Source organism: Ranitomeya imitator, chromosome 2 (assembly GCF_032444005.1).
Source record: "Ranitomeya imitator isolate aRanImi1 chromosome 2, aRanImi1.pri, whole genome shotgun sequence".
Lineage (NCBI taxonomy): Eukaryota > Metazoa > Chordata > Amphibia > Anura > Dendrobatidae > Ranitomeya > Ranitomeya imitator.
In genome coordinates, this window is record NC_091283.1 from 604,739,393 (window position 1) to 604,758,781 (window position 19,389).

Here is a 19,389-nt window from a genome sequence, read left to right on the forward strand (position 1 = left end):
CAAGTATCAAAAAGATGCAGCTTTTTCATGATGGAGGAAATAAACACCTGGGTTAATTCTACACAAGCCGTGATGTTACCATTCTCCCCTCTTTACGTGGAATACTGCTTTCATCTAATGCTGTTGTGGAGAAAATAAGACTCACACTCCTCTGTGTAAAAAGCTCTTTCCTATGAATACGCTTTTATTCCTTTACTTTACTCAGGGACAGTGGACGTGCCGTACTCTTCTAGCTCGGTGCATCTGGCCATTTTCTATGTATACAGCACAAGGGTGGGCAGTATTCCACAAATAATATTGCCCAGAGCAAGGAGAGCACAACACAAGATTTTAGTGTTAAAAAGTGTGATGGACTCTTGAGATGAAGGTGGGAGTGTGGGGCAGAGTTTACAGACGTGAGTCTAAGCACTTGCGGGCTCAAAACCACCCACTGGACACTTGTGCTTTTATTAAAGGGAACCTTTCAGTATGTTCTCAACAGGGAGAGGGGAAAGCCACTGCTAGACACCTCTGGAGGTTGACTGATCTTTCTTCCCCAACATCGTTTGTTGTGGGAGATTTGGAAGGCCCTATACATATTGTTACTCAACTGTTCTGGCTCGAGCCAGGCTCCTTGTTTTCCTTTCCTAGCCATCAATTTCCTTTGCTCTTGCGTATGTTTCGTTACTTTGGAAACCTGGCGCTCATCTCTAATATTACTCACCTTTTCAGGCAGGCTCAGTCAGCTGCATGCCACTTAAGTATTCAGGTAATTCAGTGAATGCTAGCTATCTCATGCCAGGACTCCTACCGACTTCTTTAACCCAGCTTCATCATATGGATGGTCTGGTACACATCCTCAAAATTGTGCCTTTTGACAATCTTTTCTTTACTATTCTGCACACTCAGCTCTGTATCTTGGTGTCTGTCTGCATATACAGCTCTGCTGTTCCAAGTGCTAGTTTCCACACTTGGTTCTGCTATACCAAGGTGCCTTCCTGCATTCTCAGCTCTGTTGTTGCAAGTTTCCAATCTGCATACTTGAATCTGCAGTATCAAGACAACTGCACATTCAGCTCCTCTTTACCACGTGCCATCCAGATTTCCAGCTCCATTGTTCCGCTTGAACCAACTTCTATGGTTCCGCTTGAACCAACTTCTATGGTTCAAGCTTCTCAATGAGACCTCCTGCTTAGCGAATCCACTTCAGCAGGTGAGCCATCAAAATAATTTATTATAAAATGGAAAATATTTTTTTTTTCCCCAAAATGTTATAATCTCTCTCATGAAGCAAAAAAAAACGGGTATACTTACTGGCGATAGTTGGGAATAATTCCCGATTCTCCATCCTTCATATTGTAAGCGTTGACTCTGTGAGCAAACCACTGGCAACGATTTTTGTACATGGTATCTGTGATGTGTAAAATTTCTCCACATTTTACTTGCAGGCCACCCTCAACACGTGCAGGCATTGAAAGGTTTACATGGACATAAAATGAGTCACCAGAGGTTAATAAGCCATTCTCTATGTTATTCAACAGTTTTCGATAATCTGAAATCAGAAAAAAAAAGAACTAAATATATATATATACATTTTAAGATACAAATTAGGATATGTCTAGTTTTATCTTGTTAAGTGAACATCTCTGTATGGTGTTCAGCTTGTTTCCCAGCACTCCTGTTTTAGGCCGGTTTCACACGTCAGTGTCTCCAGTATGTGAGGTGACAGTTTCCTCACGTACCGGAGACACTGACACACGTTGACACATAAAAATCACTGCATCTGTTCAGATGTCAGTGATTTTTTGCGGACCGTGTCTCCGTGTTTGGCCGCGGCTTCTCCTGTATGCGGTCACGTGGGGCCGCTCATTTATAGTAATGAATATGCAGCTCCACCTCCCATAGGGGTGGAGCCGCATATTCATTACTGTAATCGGCGGCCCCACGTGACCGCATACAGGAGAAGCCGCGGCCAGGAGAAGAAGCAGCGGCGGCGAGGGAACGAGCCGGGTGAGTATTTTCAGCACAGCGGGGGGGGAGGGGGAGGCGCACAGGGGGTGGGGGGCGCACAGAGGGTGGGAGGGCGGGGGGTAGATACATCTTTATTTTAAACAGTATTATTCATATATTCCCTGCAGCAAACGCTGCTGCAGGGAAGATATGAATCGCCGATTCAGCACGATGCAGGGGACAGCGCTAAACTTTAGCGCTGTCTCCTGCACGGTGCGTGTGGTACCCAGTGGGCACACGGGCGGCACACGTGTGCCGCACGTGTGCCACACTGATGTGCCACGTGAGGACACGGACACACGGACATGGATAACTCCAGTACCGTTTTTATATGGTACTGGAATTATCTGGACGTGTGAAACCGGCCTTAGAGAGCTATTGGCAATTCAGTTATCTTCGCAGAACAAAAAAGTGGGGCAGACACAACTTTTTTGTCCGGCTAAAAAAAACTGATTGCAACTGGATCTGTTTCTTTTTAAACACTGAAGTCTACGGGAAAGCAGATCTTTTTTTTAAATAGTCATCTGTTTTACTTCCATGTGAAATGGATCTGTTTTTGGTTTTCTGGATCAGTTTCGAATGGATGATTACCTGACAGTTCATATGTCCGGAAGTGATCATATGAATCCGTTTCAAATAGAAGAAAAACGGATGGCTATTTAACAGATCGGTTTTCCATAGACTTTAATGGTAAAAAAAGCAGATCCAGCTGTAATCAGTTTTTTTTTTTAGCTGGACTGAAAAGCTGCGTCTACACAACTTTTTTGTCCTGCGAAAATAATTGATTGCTGCTGGATAGGTTTCGAACAGATGATTACTGAACATGTGAGCTTAGCCTTAGGCCGGTTTCACACGTCAGTGGCTCCGGTACGTGAGGTAACAGTTTACTCACGTACCAGAGCCACTGACACACGTAGACGCATTAAAATCAATGCATCTGTTCAGATGTCATTGATTTTTTGCGGACGTGTCTCCGTGTGCCAAACACGGAGACCTGTCAGTGTTCGTGGGAGCGCACGTATTACACGGACCCATTAAAGTCACGTTATCCGTGTGCAGTCCGTGTGCCGTGCAGGAGACAGCGCTGTCCCCCCCACTGGTGCTGAAGCCGCGATTCATATCTTCCCTGCAGCAGCGTTTGCTGTAGAGAAGATATGAATAATTGTGTTTAAAATAAAGATCTATGTGCCCCTGCTCTCCCACCCCCTGTGCGCCCCCCCGCTGTTCTGAAAATACTCACCTGGCTCCCTCGCTGGCGCTGCTTCCTGTTCTGGCCGCATCTTCTACTGTATCAGCGGTCATGTGGGGCCGCCGATTACAGTCATGAATATGCGGCTCCAACTCCCATAGGGGTGGAGCCGCATATTCATTACTGTAAATGAGCGACCCCACGTGACCACATACAGGAGAAGATGCAGCCAGAACAGGAAGCAGCGCTGGCAAGGGAGCGAGCCGGGTGAGTATTTTCAGAACAGCAAGGGGGGGCGCACAGGGGGTGGGAGGGCGGGGGGCACATAGATCTTTATTTTAAACACAATTATTCATATCTTCTCTACAGCAAACGCTGCTGCAGGGAAGATATGAATGGGGCTTCAGCACCAGATGCTGGTACGTGTGATACCCAGCACGGTGCGTGTGGTACCCAGTGGGCACACGGGTGGCACACGTGTGCCGCACGTGTGCCACACTGATGTGCCACAGAAACGTAGGGGCACACAGACACGGATAATTCCGGTACCGATTTTTTCCGGTACCGGAATTATCTGGACGTGTGAGACTGGCCTTAGGTGGTGCACACACAATTGAGCTGCAGGGTCGATTTGCTTTTAGAGAAGAACTGCTTTGTATAAAGGTATATTTGTCTAAAAATATTGTAAATTATTCCTAAGTTTACAAAAGAGAGGGAAACTGCATATATCTCATTTATAAAACCAATGTATTCATCTTTTACCATGCTTATAGATAACAATATCATCACAGTCTATGACGTATTTTATCAGGAGTCTATTTGCCCTATACGCTAAAACTGTAATGGAAACTGTACTATCTATCTGACTACAGGTCAGAACATGATGTAAAATAAAATGCTATGTGTGAAATTGTAATTACAAGGCTCCAATATAATCTACAATACTAAACGCGTCCTCTTACCGTCCATGTTGCATCGGACAGAAAGGCTGCAGAAACCATTTACCCTATTGAGGGTGCAGTGGGCATCTTCAAAGGTCATGCCTTCTAGGTCTACCTTATAAGCAGGATTCATAACATCAAAATCTACCTGTATTTCGAAATGATACAAATTAAAAGTTAGAAAGTAATATTTAAAAATGTATGCAGGCTTCTGTATATAAAATGCGTATACAGTACTTAATTCTTCCTATGTTATAGTCGACTTTGGTTTCTTTGACAATTTAGCTATTGATTTGGCAACCTTCATATTGACAATTAGTTGGCGTCCCTATGTGGCACTGGTTACATGTTCTTAAGGGGAATATTTTCTCACAAGGCATTTTCTACCCTATCTGAGAGCAGGGGCAGAGCCCCTGAATCCAGCGATATATTACCAGTATAATCAGCTTTGATTAAAAACTATTTTATCTGCTGCAGATCTACCAGTTCTCTGAATACTAAGCTCTGTATAATCCCCTCGCCCACACTACTGATTGGCAGTTTACAATATACACTGTGCATAGGCAGAAAGCTGCCAATCAGCGGTGCCGGCAGAGTTCTACAGTGCTTTTAAATAGGAAGAACTACATGGCAGCAAATTTACTATTCCTATAGTGATAATCTGCTACTGATACAACAGTGATTTATCAAAGCTACAGCAAGCAGCCCAGTAAGTGAGAGCTCTCTTGAATTAAAGTCTGTTCCGCTACATTCTGCTTCTCTTAGATTAGGCAGCGAGTATCTAGTGACTGATTCCCTTTAATGATTTGATGTAATAGATCTCAAGCAGCTTGGATTGTCTGTCTCTCCACTCTTCCTCCAGACTCTGGGACCTTGATTTCCAAGGTCTAGTGTGAAGTTTCCACAATCAGTGATGGTTTGGGGAGCCATGTGATCAAAAGATGGATATAAATATTCATGGTACCGCTGAAAAAGTCATCTTATCCCGCAAAAAACAAGCTGCAATACAGCTCCATCAGCAGAAAAGTAAAAATGTTATCGCTCTCAGAATAAAGCGATGAAAAATAATTATTTTTTATATAAAGTAATTTTTATTGTATAAAAGAGCCAAAACATAAAGAAAGATATAAACGAGATATCACTGTTATCGTACTAACCCGAAAAATAAAACTGCTTTATCAGTTTTACCACACGCAGAACGGTATAAAGCCCCCTCAAAATAAATTCATGATTTACTGGTTTTTGTTCATTCTGCCTCCCAAAAATCAGAATAAAAAGCGATCAAAAAATGTCATGTGCCCGAAAATGGTACCAATAAAAACATCAAGTCGTCCCGCAAAAAACAAGACCTTACATGACTCTGTGGGCCAAAAAATGGAAAAATTATAGCTCTCAAAATATAGTGATGCAAAAAACTATTTTTTTTAAATAAAAGCGTCTTTTAGCGTGTGACAGCAGCCAAACGTAAAAACCTGCTATAAGGTCTCTTTGATATTTCCTGTACCGGAGATGTCAGTGTTCGTGTGTGTAATACTTGCAGCACACATGTGGCATCTGTGTGCTGCATCAGTACCTCATGGACGGGCGCCAGGGAAGAAGCGTTACAGTAAGCGCTGTTCCCCAGTGCCGGGTGCTGAACATGGATCTTATCATTCTCCCCTGCTCTGCCGTCGATCAGCACAAGACGGGGACAATCATTCTCCTCTGCTTGTGCCGAGCACCGGCAGAGCAGAGGAGAATGATGAGAGCTGTGTTCAGCACCCGGCGCTGAGGAACAGCTTACTGTAATGCTTCTTCCCCAGCTCCGATGCATGTGACATGGATGACATCCATGTGTGTTATGCATATGCACGTGTGCTGGATGTTTTGTGGCCCATGCTGACATTAAAAAACAGACATGTCAGCGTGTTTTGCTCACGGACACAAGGTCCATGGAAACACACTGACATGTGCACAGACACATTCACTTGAATAACTATTCAAGTGAATGTGTCTGTGCACAGCACTCCGTTCCTCTCGAGTCTCTCCGCATGGCTGCCCAATGGTATAAAATTCTGTGACACACATGGTGTCAATATAATCACTGCACCCCTAGATGAATTCATTGAGAGGTATAATTCGTAAAATGGGGTCACTTATGGGGGGTTCTGCTGTTTTGGCACCTCATGGGCTCTCACAGTGGGTCATGGCGTCTACAAACCATAACAGTAATATCTGGTGCTCCTTCCCTTCTGAGCGCTGCCATGTGCCCAAACAGTGGTTTACCCCCACATATGGGGTATCAGCGTACCCTGTTACCCTTGGGAAAATAAAAAATTGGGGGTGAAAAGATCATTTTTGTGGAAAAAATATGATTTTTTCATTTTTACGGCTCTACATTATAAACTTCTGGGGTGGGTGCACGCTGTGGACCGTGGTCGACTTTTGCGCCTACGCAGGTAACTAACACGTGGTTACTTACATAACAGTGATTGCTGATGGTGTACTCTGTTTAGATAAACTTATTTTTTTAATTGGATATCAGTATGCCTGCTATGGCGTTCTTTTAGGATTCCTTTCTTCTTTGGAACCTAGTTACTATCTAGCCTTATTTTGGGTGGTCCACATGCCTGTACCCCTGACCGTTTCATATTGAACATTGTGACCTGAGTGCTTTCATTCTTCCCTCCCTGGCTTTCTTTGAATACCCTGTTTTTATATGTATTTAATAAAGTATTATTTTTTACTATACTATGCTTGGGTATTTGATCGTTTGTTTTCTATGGTTGTATATCTTTGGTTAGCGATTATCCCGTAGTTTTTCCTTTATGGCCCATTATTAATTTTGATTATATTTAACTTTGTTATTACTGTTATATGGGCATGCTCCTCATGAAGTTGTGGTTATTATAAACTTCTGTGAAGCCCTTGGGGGTTCAAAGTGCTCACCACACATCTAGATAAGTTCCTTAGGTCTCTTTCACACGTCCAGATAATTCCGGTATTGGAGAAATCGGTACCGGAATTATCCGTGTCCGTGTGCTCATGTAGCACATCAGTGTGGCACATGTGCGGCAGCCGTGTGCCGCCCGTGTGCCGACTGAGGACCACACGGACCTTGCAGGAGACAGCGCTACAGTAAGCGCTGTCCCCTGCTTTGGGTGCTGAATCCAGAATTCATTCCTTCTTCCCAGCAGCGTTCGCTGGAGAGAAAGAATGAAAAATCTTTTTTTTTTTCTTTTCCCTTAAAAATAAAGTTTGTGTGTCCCCTTCCGCTTCCCATTCCCTGTGCGCCCCCCCGTTTGCCAGGAAATACTCACCGACACCAAGCTCCAGCGATGTCTCCTCTCAGCGCCGGCAGCAGGTCTTGTGTGAGCGGTCTCATGGTCCCGCTCATTACAGTGAGGAATATGCGCATATTCATCACTGTAATGAGCGGGACCATGTGACCGCTCACACAGGGCCTGCTGCCGGCGCTGAGAGGAGACAGCGCTGGAGCTGGGTGTCGGTGAGTATTTCCTGGCAAGCGGGGGGGCGCACAGGGGATGGGAGGCGGGAGGGGACGCACAAACTTTATTTTTAAGTGAAAAGAAAAAAAAAGATTTTTCATTCCTTCTCTCCAGCGAACGCTCCTGGGAAGAAGGAATGAATTCCGGCTTCAGCACCACACGCGGGGGGGACAGCGCTTACTGTAGCGCTGTCTCTCCTGCTGGCGGTATGTACACACGGAGGAGAGTGCACACTGTTCTCCGTGTGCAAATGTGCGGGACGCTTTGCGGACCGTGCTGCCGGAGAAAAACGGACATGTCTCCGTGTTTTCAACACGGGCATACAGTCCGTGAAAACACAGAGACATGTGCATAGACCCATTCATTTGAATGGGTCTATGTGTGTCAGTGTCTCCGGTACGTGAGAAAACTGTCAGTACACGTACAGGAGACACTGACATGTGAAAGAGGCCTTAGGGGGTACTAGTTTGCAAAATGGTGTCATTTACGGGGGGTTTCCACTGTTTAGGCACAACAGGGGCTCTGCAAATGCGAAATGGCGCCTGATCTCAATTCCAGCCAATTTTGCATTGAAAAGTCAAACGGTGCTCCTTCCCTTCCGAACTCTGACATGTGCCCAAACAGTGGTTTACCCCCACATATGGGGTATCAGCGTACTCAGGAAAAATTCCATATTAGCTTTTGGGACCTGTTACTCTTGAGAAAATTAAAATTGGGGGTGAAGAGATCATTTTTGTGGAAAAAATATGATTTTTTAAGGACAAATTGCACAATAACTTTTGGGGTCCAATTTCTCCTGTTACCTTTGGAAAACTAAAAAAAATTTGGATCTGAAGTAATTTTTTTGTGAAAAAAAATTAAATGTTCATTTTTTTTTAACATTCCAAAAATTCCTGTGAAGCTCCAGAAAGGTTAATAAACCTCTTGAATGTGGTTTTGCACACCATGAGGGGTGAAGTTTTTAGAATGGTGTCACGTTTGGGTATTTTCTATCATAGAGACCCCTCAAAGTGACTTCAAATGTGATGTGGTCCCTAAAAAAAATGGTGTTGTAAAAATGAGAAATCGCTGGTGAACTTTTAACCCTTATAACTCCCCAACAAACAAAATTTGGTTCCAAAATTGTGCTGATGTAAAGTGGACATGTGGGAAATGTTACTTATTAAATATTTTGTGTGACCTATCTGTGTGATTTAAGGGCATGAAAATTCTAAGTTGTAAAATTGTGAAATTTTCAAAATTTTTGCTAAATTTCCATTTTTTTCACAAGTAAACACAAGTCATATCAAATAAATTTTACCATTATCATGAAGTAAAATATGTCACGAGAAAACAATGTCAGAATCACCGGGATCTGTTGAAGCGTTGCAGAGTTATAAACTCATAAAGGGACAGTGGTCAGAATTGTAAATATTGGCCTGGTCATTGACGTGCAAACCATACTTGAGGGTAAAGGGGTTGAAAACACTAGTATCACTGTGCTTGATTGATGAGCAAACTCATCTGACCTTTACCCCATAGAGAATCTATTGGGTATTGTCAAGAGGAAGATGGGAGAAAACAGACCCAACAATGGTGATGAGCTGAAGGCTGCTATCAAAGCAACCTGGGCTTCCATAACACCTCAGCAGTACTGTTATGAACAGGTAATTCAGAACCACAATGGACATTGAAGTTCAGAGCACACTAAGTGACCTGACAAATACCAAAAACAAAGGACGAGCTCTGAGACGTGGGAACTCTGCTGACCGCAATCCCTAATCCTAACACACCACACTAGAGGCAGCCGTGGATTGCGCTTAACGCTCCCTATGCAACTCGGCACAGCCTGAGAAACTAACTAGCCCTGAAGATAGAAAAATAAGCCTACCTTGCCTCAGAGAAATTCCCCAAAGGAAAAGGCAGCCCCCCACATATAATGACTGTGAGTAAGATGAAAACACAAACACAGAGATGAAATAGACTTAGCAAAGTGAGGCCCGACTTACTGAATAGACCGAGGATAGGAAAGATAGCTTTGTGGTCAACACAAAAACCTACAAACAACCACGCAGAGGGGCAAAAAGACCCTCCGCACCGACTAACGGTACGGAGGTGCTCCCTCTGTGTCTCAGAGCTTCAAGCAAGCAAGAAAAACCAACATAGCAAGCTGGACAGAAAAAATAGCAAACAAAAAATAGCACAAGCAAAACTTAGCTTATGCAGGATAGACAGGAATGATCCAGGAGGAAGCAAGACCAATACTAGAACATTGACTAGAGGCCAGGATCAAAGCACCAGGTGGAGTTAAATAGAGCAGCACCTAACGACTTAACCTCATCACCTGAGGAAGGAAACTCAGAAGCCGCAGTACCACTCTCATCCACAGGAGGGAGCTTGGCCACAGAATTCACAACAGTACCCCCCCTTGAGGAGGGGTCACCGAACCCTCACCAGAGCCCCCAGGCCGACCAGGATGAGCCACATGAAAGGCACGAACCAGATCGGCAGCATGGACATCAGAGGCAAAGACCCAGGAATTATCTTCCTGACCATAACCTTTCCACTTAACCAGATACTGGAGTTTCCGTCTCAAAACACGAGAATCCAAAATCTTCTCCACTATATACTCCAATTCCCCTTCAACCAAAACCGGAGCACGAGGATCAATAGATGGAACCACAGGTGCCACGTATCTCCGCAACAATGACCTATGGAACACGTTATGGATGGAAAAAGAAGCTGGAAGAGTCAAACAAAAAAACACAGGATTAAGAACCTCAGAAATCTTATATGGACCAATGAAACGAGGCTTAAATTTAGGAGAGGAAACCTTCATAGGAATATAACGAGATGACAACCAAACCAAATCCCCAACACGAAGTCGGGTACCCACACAGCGCCTGCGGTTAACACAACGTTGAGCCTTCTCCTGGGACAAAGTCAGAGTGTCCACTACATGAGTCCAAATCTGCTGCAACCTATCCACCACAGTATCCACACCAGGACAGTCCGAAGACTCAACCTGCCCTGAAGAGAAACGAGGGTGGAACCCAGAATTGCAGAAAAACGGCGAAACCAAAGTAGCCGAGCTGGCCCGATTATTAATGGCGAACTCAGCCAAAGGCAAAAAGGACACCCAATCATCCTGATCAGCAGAAACAAAACATCTCAGATATGTTTCCAAGGTCTGATTGGTTCGTTCAGTCTGGCCATTTGTCTGAGGATGGAAAGCCGAGGAAAAAGACAAATCAATGCCCATCCTAGCACAAAAGGCTCGCCAAAACCTCGAAACAAACTGGGAACCTCTGTCAGAAACGATGTTCTCTGGAATGCCATGTAAACGAACCACATGCTGGAAAAACAACGGCACCAAATCAGAGGAGGAAGGCAATTTAGACAAGGGCACCAAATGGACCATCTTAGAGAAGCGATCACAAACCACCCAAATGACCGACATTCTTTGAGAGACGGGGAGATCCGAAATAAAATCCATAGAGATATGTGTCCAAGGCCTCTTCGGGACCGGCAAGGGCAAAAGCAACCCAATGGCACGAGAACAGCAGGGCTTAGCCCGAGCACAAATCCCACAGGACTGCACAAAAGAACGCACATCCCGCGACAGAGATGGCCACCAAAAGGATCTAGCCACCAAATCTCTGGTACCAAAGATTCCAGGATGACCAGCCAACACCGAATAATGAACCTCAGAGATAACTTTATTCGTCCACCTATCAGGGACAAACAGTTTCTCCGCTGGGCAACGGTCAGGTTTATTAGCCTGAAATTTTTGCAGCACCCGCCGCAAATCAGGGGAGATGGCAGACAAAATTACCCCCTCTTTGAGAATACCCGCCGGCTCAGGCAAACCCGGAGAATCGGGCACAATACTCCTAGATAGGGCATCCGCCTTCACATTTTTAGAGCCCGGAAGGTACGAAACCACGAAGTCAAAATGGGAGAAAAACAGCGACCAACGAGCCTGTCTAGGATTCAACCGTTTGGCAGACTTGAGATAAGTCAAGTTTTTGTGATCAGTCAAGACCACCACGCGATGCTTAGCTCCTTCAAGCCAATGACGCCACTCCTCGAATGCCCATTTCATGGCTAGCAACTCTCGATTGCCAACATCATAATTTCGCTCAGCAGGCGAAAATTTCCTGGAAAAGAAGGCGCATGGTTTCATCACCGAGCAATCAGAACTTCTCTGCGACAAAACAGCCCCTGCTCCAATCTCGGAAGCATCAACCTCAACCTGGAACGGAAGCGAAACATCTGGTTGGCACAACACAGGGGCAGAAGAAAAACGACGCTTTAACTCCTGAAAAGCTTCCACAGCAGCAGAAGACCAATTGACCACATCAGCACCCTTCTTGGTCAAATCAGTCAACGGTTTAGCAATGCCAGAAAAATTAGCGATGAAGCGACGATAAAAATTAGCAAAGCCCAGGAACTTCTGCAGACTCTTCAGAGATGTTGGCTGAGTCCAATCATAAATAGCCTGAACTTTAACAGGGTCCATCTCGATAGTAGAAGGAGAAAAAATGAACCCCAAAAATGAAATCTTCTGAACACCTAAGAGACACTTTGACGCCTTCACAAACAAAGAATTAGCACGCAGGACCTGGAACACCATTCTGACCTGCTTCACATGAGACTCCCAATCATCCGAGAAGACCAAAATATCATCCAAGTATACAATCAGGAATTTATCCAGGTACTCTAGGAAGATGTCATGCATAAAGGACTGAAACACTGATGGAGCATTAGAAAGTCCGAATGGCATAACCAGGTACTCAAAATGGCCTTCGGGCGTATTAAATGCTGTTTTCCATTCATCGCCCTGTTTAATGCGCACAAGATTATACGCACCACGAAGATCTATCTTGGTGAACCAACTAGCCCCCTTAATCCGAGCAAACAAATCAGACAGCAGCGGCAAGGGGTACTGAAATTTGACCGTAATTTTATTTAGAAGGCTGTAATCAATACAAGGTCTCAGCGAACCATCCTTCTTGGCCACAAAAAAGAACCCCGCTCCCAATGGCGACGATGACGGGCGAATATGACCCTTCTCCAAAGACTCCTTCACGTAACTCCGCATAGCGGCGTGCTCAGGTACAGATAAATTAAACAGTCGACCCTTAGGAAACTTACTACCAGGAATCAAATCGATAGCACAATCACAATCTCTATGCGGAGGTAGGGCATTGGACTTGGGCTCATCGAATACATCCCGGTAATCAGACAAGAACTCTGGGACCTCAGAAGGGGTGGATGATGAGATAGACAGAAATGGAACATCACCATGTACCCCCTGACAACCCCAGCTGGACACAGACATTGATTTCCAATCTAATACTGGGTTATGGACTTGTAGCCATGGCAACCCCAACACGACCACATCATGCAGATTATGCAACACCAGAAAGCGAATATCCTCCTGGTGCGCAGGAGCCATGCACATGGTCAGCTGGGTCCAATACTGAGGCTTATTCTTGGCCAAAGGCGTAGCATCAATTCCTCTCAATGGAATAGGACACTGCAAGGGCTCCAAGACAAACCCACAGCGCCTAGCAAACTCCAAGTCCATCAAATTCAGGGCAGCGCCTGAATCCACAAATGCCATGACAGAATAGGAAGACAAAGAGCAGATCAAAGTAACGGACAAAAGAAATTTCGACTGTACCGTACCAATGGTGGCAGACCTAGCGAACCGCTTAGTGCGCTTAGGACAATCGGAGATAGCATGAGTGGAATCACCACAGTAGAAACACAGCCCATTCTGACGTCTGTGTTCCTGCCTTTCAGCTCTGGTCAAAGTCCTATCGCACTGCATAGGCTCAGGTTCATGCTCAGATAATACCGCCAAATGGTGCACAGATTTACGCTCACGCAAGCGTCGACCGATCTGAATGGCCAAAGACATAGACTCATTAAGACCAGCAGGCATAGGAAATCCCACCATGACATCCTTAAGGGCTTCAGAGAGACCCTTTCTGAAAATAGCTGCCAGCGCACATTCATTCCATTGAGTGAGCATGGACCACTTTCTAAACTTCTGACAATAAATCTCTATCTCATCCTGACCCTGACACAGAGCCAGCAAATTTTTCTCTGCCTGATCCACTGAATTAGGTTCGTCGTACAGCAATCCGAGCACCAGAAAAAACGCATCAATATTGCATAATGCAGGATCTCCTGGCGCAAGGGAAAATGCCCAGTCTTGAGGGTCGCCACGTAATAAAGAAATAATGATCTTAACTTGTTGAACTGGGTCACCAGAGGAGCGGGGTTTCAAAGCCAGAAATAGTTTACAATTATTTTATAATTCAAAAACTTAGCTCTATATCCAGAAAATAACTCAGGAATAGGAATTTTAGGTTCTAACATAGGATTCTGAACCACTAAATCTTGAATATTCTGTACATTTATAGCGAGATTATCCATCAAAGAGAACAGACCTTGAATGTCCATGTCCACACCTGTGTTCTGAACCACCCTGATGTAAAGGGGAAAAGAAAGACAGAACACAGTGCAAAGAAAAAAAAATGGTCTCAGAACTTCTCTTTTCCCTCTATTGAGAAGCATTAGTACTTTGGGCCTCCAGTACTGTTATGAACAGGTAATTCAGAACCACAATGGACATTGAAGTTCAGAGCACACAAAGTGACCTGACAAATACCAAAAACAAAGGACGAGCTCTGAGACGTGGGAACTCTGCTGACCGCAATCCCTAATCCTAACACACCACACTAGAGGCAGCCGTGGATTGCGCCTAACGCTCCCTATGCAACTCGGCACAGCCTGAGAAACTAACTAGCCCTGAAGATAGAAAAATAAGCCTACCTTGCCTCAGAGAAATTCCCCAAAGGAAAAGGCAGCCCCCCACATATAATGACTGTGAGTAAGATGAAAACACAAACACAGAGATGAAATAGATTTAGCAAAGTGAGGCCCGACTTACTGAATAGACCGAGGATAGGAAAGATAGCTTTGCGGTCAACACAAAAACCTACAAACAACCACGCAGAGGGGCAAAAAGACCCTCCGCACCGACTAACGGTACGGAGGTGCTCCCTCTGCGTCTCAGAGCTTCCAGCAAGCAAGAAAAACCAACATAGCAAGCTGGACAGAAAAAATAGCAAACAAAAAATAACACAAGCAAAACTTAGCTTATGCAGGACAGACAGGCCACAGGAATGATCCAGGAGGAAGCAAGACCAATACTAGAACATTGACTGGAGGCCAGGATCAAAGCACCAGGTGGAGTTAAATAGAGCAGCACCTAACGACTTAACCTCATCACCTGAGGAAGGAAACTCAGAAGCCACAGTACCACTCTCATCCACAGGAGGGAGCTTGGCCACAGAATTCACAACACTGTACCACAGGTTGATCACCTCCATGCCACGCCGCATTAATGCAGTAATTGATGCAAAAGGAGCCTCGACCAAGTATTGAGTGCATTTACTAAACATACATTTCAGTAGGCCAACATTTTGGATGTTAAAATCATTTTTCAAGCTGTAGTTATAAAGTATTCTAATTTACTGAGATAATGACTTTTGGGTTTTCATTGGCTGTAAGCCATAATCATCAACATTAACAGAAATAAACACTTGAAATACATCACTCTATTTGTAATGACTTTATCTACTATAATATACGAGTTTCACTTTTTGTATTGAAGAACTGAAATAAATTAACTTTTTGATGATATTCTAATTTTGTGAGATGCACCTGTATAACTCATACATACCCTCCAGGTCAGAAACGGGTAAATCCCCTAAGGCTATGTGCACACGTTGTGGATTTGGCTGCAGCTGTTTTCCATGCATTTTACAGTAGCATGTAAAGCTGTGGAAAACCAAATCCGCTGTGCATATGCTGCGGAAAATATCGCGCAGATTTGCTGCTTTTTTTTTATGCAGCATGTCAATTCTTTGTGCGGATTCCGCACCATTTTACACCTATTCCTTAATAGGAATCCACACAAAAAATGCAGTAACTCCGCAGGTAATCTGCAGGTAAAACGCAGGGCATTTTACGTGTGGATTTTTCAGATTCTGCGCGTAAAAATCCGCACACGAATCCGCAACGTGTGCACATACCCTAAGTCTGCAGTCACAGAGAGTGACTGCAGACTTATCCATTTGGATCCGAAAACCACTTTAAGGATAGGAAAAATAAAAATGACCTTAAAACAATAGTAGAATATGACCTGATAAAAAGCTAGGGCTACAGCACCGTATTTTCTCTAATCGCTCTCTGATCAGAGTTTCATCAGAGTGTGATCTGATTTTCTCAGATGTGGATAAGATTGGACAAACAAATACAGCTAACATCTGACCTCAATGTTGCTGTGCTATATTTGTGTAAGGGCCCCCTAAACATATTCTTTTCATCAAGAAATTTTAGCATTTAATCGCTTTTTTTTTACTATAGTATGTTAGAAAGCATTTAGAAATGTAGCAAAGTGAAGTGTAACCGGCGGAGCAATGGTATAAAATGTCTGCTCAATCAGCTATTTTATTATACCATCCATTAAGGTACACTTATGTTTTCATTACAATTTTTCCAATGCTAATTTCCTTTGCCCCACATTAAATAATGTAACATACCGCCATGATCTGGACTCCTGGTATTAGTGACATTTCATCAGCAGCTGACTTCCGGGTAACTTGATGGATAAAGATTCCTGTTCTGTTTCCTCCAATTATACTTAATTGTTTCAGCAGGTCATCTCCCTGAAAAGCAATTGTTGTCACTCGACTGGACATTCTCTGAGCGCACCGCCTCCGTACAGGGCTGCATGTAAGAGTAGAACGCCATAGCTGTTATACAGATAAGTACAAATATTCTTACAATAAATGGAATAGGTGAGCAGGAATTCACATCCCAAACTATTTATATGAGCATGTAACTTTTTCAAAGACAAATCCAGCAACACTTTTATATGGCCAGTTCATATCTCTGTTACTGAGAAATCAGTGCTAGAATTTAAATGCAAATGAGGATGACGAACTACTGTATTTATAGACCTGAAGTCTCTGTCACTTCCCTGCTCCAGTACTGCATCCTTATGCTTGACTGACAGCTTCTATGCTGTGTGACATCAGCAGTCATCAGTGAAGCAAGGGAAGGCTGTGCTTAGCAGGGAATAGAGCTGGAGTGACAAAGGCTTCGGATCTACAACCTGATGAATAAATAATATCTTCAAAAATCTAATTATGCAAATTGTCTTTTCAGAGAGGAAGAGAACTAAAACTCTAGTGCCAGCTATTGGAAGGTAGCAATCCTACAAGTCAATGTCTACCCTTTAACGAGCCTTGTCACATGACTTAGGATAATGGCCAAACCAGAATCTCAATTTGCAGACACTGTGTTTTGGGGTACTGCCCCTCATCAGCGCAAAGCGGAGATCTGGTGTGGACGCCTCTCACACAGCCAAAGAGACAATTTGCATAATTAGCATATTTCACAGAGGAGCATGTCAATATCCGCAAGGAGAAACGATACTTCTCAAAAAACTACAAACTTTGAAGAATCAAAGTGAAATTTATATTAAAAAAGTATTATAAATATTTCAGTAATACTTCTGGCATATTCTGTATACCGTAATTATTTTCAGAAAAAGTATACAAACATATAGTGGAATTAGAAATGAGTGATTCTTTACAAATCTTCGACTTTAAAGAGAATCCTCAGATTTGTTGCAAATCCTGAAGGTGCCAATTGATTCCGTAACGCTGGTGGGTATGGACCCACTGTGCCACTGGCCTGACTTAGCCTGGAGGGAAGTGTCTACCAGTTTTTGGAAATAGATTTATACAACAAGGGAATAAAACTATGTGTGTGAACATATAGTCTCTTAAAATAATCTTTTTATTATTAATGATTCTTAAAAAACCCACCAAAAACCCAGTGCAACCAACACTTAGCAATAATCAATCTATCAGATACAGAAATATCTAAACACAAGACAGGCACTATTATCTCCCTATTAGAGAGAGGAACTATTATTTCCATAATCGTCTAAGTACTCTCTTTTTAGTTTATTACACCTTTATTGTTTATCTACCTTAGACAAAGTCAGTCACACTCCATATATATTTTTATATTATTTTTCATCTCTTTTTATGCACCTGTCTTTTCCCGCCTGCGTATAACAGGGACAGCCAGATTAGACAGGGGCAGCCACCGACGAGTGGGACCACCACATCTCGTACCTTTTAGGGTGCCAATCTCCGCAGTTAGTTAGAATCAGTATAGGATATTAGTAAGGGACTCTGTAGGTATTTACAGGCTGGTATCATGTCTGAATATTATTATAGTAGCAACTGTATTATGTGTAATAATCCATGGTCTGATTTTAGATATTTCTGTATCTGATAGATTCATTAATGTGAAATGTTTGTTACACTGGGTTTTGGTTGTTTCTTCTTTTTTTAGAGATCATTAATGAAAAGATTATTTTAAGGGACTATACTGTATGTTCTCACATAAGTGTCTACCAGGTCTTCACTAGGGCCTCTGATGGTAAGGATAGCCTGGCTGGCGGTAGACACCAGGTACCACTCCAGGGCAGTCCCTGGGACTGCAGCAGCTGACCGGAAGGGTCAGAGGCATGGGTACGAGGTACAAGAGGTCAAGTCAGAGGAGTAGTCAGATGGTCTTAGGTCAGCAGGCAGCATTCGTTCACAGTACAAAGCCAGAGTCAGGGATGGAGACGTCAAACAGCGGGTAAACAGGCCATGTCAATATTGGGAGACAGAATATAGAGAAATGTATAAACAAGGTGCTAGCAGGCTAGGAACACACTTTCTAGCAGAGAGTGGTGAAGGAGCTGCCTAATATAGACACTGCTGCCATGAGATAGGCCTGAGAACCTAGTCTCTGCAGGACACAGCAGGGTTAAATTCTTGCACAGACCGACCATACCTTCCTAAAGCCAAATGGAGAGGACTTGCAGATGTACCAGTGCTGAGAAGTGCTGCAAAAGGAAAACTCACTGAGATGGCCTAACACGAGGAGAAGCTGCGCGGTGACAATGGTGAGTAAGGCGGCACTGAGGAGGTATGTGAGGTACGCTGTGACAGTTTCTGTTAGTCTTTTTTTTCTAATAGCTCAGGAATCCCTCCTTCTTTAAATGATTTCACATTGTAGCAATTGATTCTAATATATCACAACTGGCAGGGAATTTAACACTTGCTGTGAAGGTCTATCTTGGATCTCCTCATACCTTACCAACCGCACATTTAGCGTTTCCTACTCCCATTCTACTTCTTCATCTCGCCCCCTCTCTGTTGGTGTCTCTCAAGGCTCTGTCCTAGGGCCCTTCTCAATCTATACGCTCACGCTCAGCCTGGGACAACTCATAAGGTCCTATGGCTTCCAGTACCATCTATATGCTGATGACACTCAGATCTACCTCTCTGGCCCAGATGTCACCTCTCTGCTCTCCAGAATCCCAGAGTGTCTATCAGCCATATCCTCCTTCTTCTCCTCTCGCTTCCTCAAGCTCAATGTGGACAAATCTGCACTAATTATCTTTCCTTTATCTCGCATATCTTCCCTACCTGATCTATCAAAATAAATGAAATCACACTTTCCCCTGTCCTCAAAATCCGCTGTCTCGGAGTAACCTTTGACTCGGCTCTGTCCTTCAAACCACACATCCAAGCTCTCGCCACCTCCTGTCGCCTCCAGCTCAAAAATATTTCCAGAATCCATCCTTTCCTCAGCCCTCACTCTACCAAAATGCTTGTGCATGCCCTAATCATCTCCTGCCTCAAATACT

At 43.8% G+C, this 19,389-nt stretch overlaps 1 protein-coding gene across 2 annotated transcripts in view; it reads right to left on the minus strand.

Moving 5' to 3' along the window:
* CARD14 (caspase recruitment domain family member 14) overlaps positions 1–19,389 on the minus strand; it is a 152,673-nt gene that overhangs the window by 26,741 nt on the left and 106,543 nt on the right. For both annotated transcript variants that reach the window (XM_069752427.1, XM_069752426.1), the window contains exons 13-15: positions 16,211–16,397; positions 4,141–4,267; positions 1,294–1,531 (exon numbers count right to left, since the gene is read on the minus strand). In XM_069752427.1, coding sequence (XP_069608528.1) covers positions 1,294–1,531; positions 4,141–4,267; positions 16,211–16,397 — 552 coding nt within the window. The remainder of the gene's footprint in view (positions 1–1,293; positions 1,532–4,140; positions 4,268–16,210; positions 16,398–19,389) is intronic.